This window comes from Dipodomys ordii, unplaced genomic scaffold (assembly GCF_000151885.1).
Source record: "Dipodomys ordii isolate 6190 unplaced genomic scaffold, Dord_2.0 Scaffold64, whole genome shotgun sequence".
NCBI classification, from domain to species: Eukaryota; Metazoa; Chordata; class Mammalia; order Rodentia; family Heteromyidae; genus Dipodomys; species Dipodomys ordii.
The window spans coordinates 1,178,942-1,182,442 of NW_012267280.1; the positions used below are offsets into that span (position 1 = coordinate 1,178,942).

Here is a 3,501-nt window from a genome sequence, read left to right on the forward strand (position 1 = left end):
TGCTGTCGCTGTCGGCGCTGGGCTCGCAGGCGCACCTGTCCAAGGAGGACAAGAACGGCCACGACGGCGACGCGCACCCCGACGACGACGGCGACAAGTCCGACTAGCGGGGCGGGACGCGGGGACGCGGGGGACACGGGGGGCGGCGGGGACACCGGGGACACCGAGGCAGGCCCAGCCCCCCCCGCACTCGGCTGGGGAGGCGAAGCCCACGGGCGGAGGTGGGGGGTCCAGGGACCCGGCACCCCGCAATCCACACTCCCACCGCCGGGCACCGTCGGGGTCGCCCAGGGCGCCCCCACCCCAGGCCCTGCATGGAAGCCGCGGAGCTCCCCCCCCCCCGCACCCCGGACCCCGCACCCCCCCCTCTGCCAGCTTCTGACGCAGCGCCCCTCCCCCGGCTCCCCCTCCCCGCAAAACAAAAGGGATGGGGCCCTGCCCCCCTCCCCAATAAAATGAGGGTTCTGAAGGTCTCGGTTTCGTTGGTGGTTTTTCTCTTCTCCTGCCCCGCACTCGCCTCTCCCGCCCCGCCACCAGCCCGGCCTCGCCCAGACACGCTGTCTTGTTTTCTTTTGAAGTGAACCCCACAAGCCCCCCAGTCTCCCCTGTACCTGTCCCCGCGTTGTGCGTCTCATCGCTGCCACGTGGAAGTCTGTACTGACGGCGGGCTTCGCTGTGCCTTGCAAATAAACATCCCGAAGGTTGGCCTCCGTGTGTGTCTGTTGAGGGGACCCCCCTTCCCCAGGGTGGGGGGCTCCCGCTGCCCGGCATCCTCCAGGACACAGCACACCCCCCAGACTTCAGCGTGTTGTCTCCTTTGCCTTTGAAACCTCACCCAGAGAAGGTGTTCTGGAGACAGGGGGTCGGTCACACAGCACCAAGTTCAGCCAGACTTTTTCTTGCCTTTTTTTGGTTGGTCGTGGGGCCTGAACTCTGGGCCTGGGCGCTGCCCCTGAGCTCTTCAGCTCAAGGCGACCGCTCTGCCACTGGAGCCACAGCGCCACTTCCAGTTTTCTGGTGGTTTATTGGAGATAAGAGTCTCACAGATTCTCCTGCTTAGGCTGGCTTTGAACTGTGATCCTCAGATCTCAGCCTTCCTGAGTAGTAGCTAAGATTTCAGGCGTGAGCCACCAGTTCCTGGCTTTTTGTTATTTGCTGGTTAATTAATGAGATGATGGAGTCTTCAGAACTGTCCTGTCCACGCTGGCTTCCAACCTCAGTCCTCCAGATCTCAGCCTCCTGAGTCACAAGGATTACCGATGTGTATAAGAGACCCGGCCTCCAAAAACAGCCAGGCTGACACACGCAGCACATCTGCCGCAGCCTCCCCAGTGCTGGGATTACAGATGTGCACGGCCACACCTGGCTCTAGGGACCATTTTTAGAGACAACTCCTGCATCTGTTTCCCCCAAGGGCACAGCCTCCCTGCGATTCATTCCAGCGGCCCACCCTGGAGGGGGCCCCAGAACACCCCTGTGGGAACAGCTCTGCCTCCAGGGCCTGGGCCACTGGACCTGAGGCTGCCCATCCGGGAAACGGGGTGCAGGGCCTAGGAGCCCCTGCCATGGTGGATGGGCATCAGACTGGACTGAGACCTGGGGGGTATGCCCCCCCCCACAGCCCAAATGCGTGAACCGCGTGGGACGCCCAATAAACCACCAGAAAACAGGACATGGCGCTGGGGCTCAAGTGGTGGAGCGCTCGCCTTGAGCTGAAGAGCTGAGGGACAGCGCCCAGGCCCAGAGTTCAAGGCCCACGACCGACCAAAACAAGCTGCTGTGTGTGAGGCCCTGGGTCCCATCCCCAGCACAGGTGAAGATGGCCCGTGGCCTGGCCCTGCGGTCAGGCTCCGGCTCTGACCAGCTGTCACGACCAGCTGATTCCATCAGGAAGAAGCTGCTCACGTTCTAATAATCCACACGCTCTGCCAGTCGCTCATCCATCTTTTGTCCCGTCCAGTCTGAGCCCTTGGCCTGGGCGCCGTCCCTCAGATTTTCCCCTCAAGGCTGGCGCTCCACCACTTGAACCGCGGAGGCGCTTCGGCTTTTTGGTGGTTCAGTGGAGATGAGAGTCTCACGGGCTTCCCTGCCCGGGCTGGCTTCCAACCGTGATCCTCAGACCTCAGCCTCCTGCGCATGGAGCTGGGGTGACGGCGTGCGCCTCGGCCCCTGGGCCCTTCACAGCCCGGCTGGGCCGAGACCTGCCCAGCGCCTCCCTGGCCAGCGTGGGTTCGGATCCTGGCTCTGCTTCGCACGCGGGCGTCATGGTGGGGCGTGGGGGGGCACCCAGGACGCCCCTCTGTGGGGCTCTGACCCCTACCCCTTCCCCCCTGCCCCTCCCACCCCCCTCTGCCCTTCCCCCCAGCCCATTAGGCCCTGCAGGGACAGCGGCTAATTGATGCGCTAATGAGCCCGTGGTGCGGCCTAATGAGGCAGTGGGAGGAGGGGAGGGCAGGGAGGAGGGGTAGGCCTGGGAGGGGGGAGGGGGAAGGAGATCTGGGAGGGGAAGGGGGGAGGGCTGAGAGGGGGGAGGGCTGGGGGAGGATGGTCTGGGAGGGGGGAGGGCTGGAAGGAAGTCTGGGAGGGGGAGGGCTGGGGGAAGGGCTGGGAGGGGGTAGAGAGGGGAGCTGGGCTGGGGGGGAGGGGCAACTCCTGACCCCTTCCCTGGGTCCCACCTGGACTGGCAGAGGGGAGGGCACATCCGGGGCCCCGCCTCCGACCCCCCCCTCACTCCCTGGTCCCCGCCCCTTCCAGGTGTGCTCCCACCCCAGGCCGCTCCCCCCACACCCTCAGGGGGCGCCTCAGGGCGTGCAGGCCCACAGCCCTTCCCTCCCCGGTGCAGATACGCGGGCAGCACGGCCTCGGCTGGGGGCCACCCTCTGCTCAGGGGCTGCGGTGCTCCTGTCGCCTCCTAGACAAACTGGGGCATCCAGGCCAATCTCGAGAAAGCAGAAGAGCCAGCCGCCCGCCGTTGGCTGGGCACGGCCGCTTGGGCCCCGCTGTGGTTAGTAATGATTTATTATGACATTATGAACGGAAGCCCAGAGATGCCACGCAACTTGTGAAAGGTCACACAGCCTGGCCGTCGGGATCCAATGAAGATAAGACCAGTCGGTGTACAAGAACACATGAGGAGTTTGTGTACTCAGTGATGGACGGAAGAGGGGGGACTTGAAGGACAGGGGGACCCACCAGGGTCTGGAGGCCAGCCAAACGGTGAGGATGGGCGCCCTGCCCTGCCTTTCTCTTGGCTTCTTTGTTCCTGACTGTGACCCCGTGACCCGGTATGGACCAGGCCTTCTGGCTGGCACACACTGTTCCTGCAGCCCGCGCTCCTCCCCACCAGCCCCTGCCTGCAGTCTTTTCTCTCTTCTGTGGTGCCTCTTTCTGCACAAAACAGTCAAACATTCATTGCTTTGAGCTCCCCCGTGGCTCACGCCTGTCATCCTAGCTACTCAGGAGGCTGAGAGCTGAGGATCACGGTTCAAAGCCAGCCTGGGG

General features: G+C 64.3%; 2 protein-coding genes across 2 annotated transcripts in view; both read left to right on the top strand.

The window, feature by feature from the left end:
• Aes (amino-terminal enhancer of split) overlaps positions 1-337 on the top strand; it is a 30,525-nt gene extending 30,188 nt beyond the window's left edge. The window contains exon 10 of the mRNA XM_013022636.1: positions 2-337. Within this exon, the coding sequence (XP_012878090.1) occupies positions 2-107 (106 nt within the window). The 3' untranslated portion in view covers positions 108-337. The remainder of the gene's footprint in view (position 1) is intronic.
• The window catches only part of LOC105990410 (transducin-like enhancer protein 2), a 128,188-nt gene that overhangs the window by 88,694 nt on the left and 35,993 nt on the right, over positions 1-3,501 (top strand). The window lies entirely within an intron of this gene.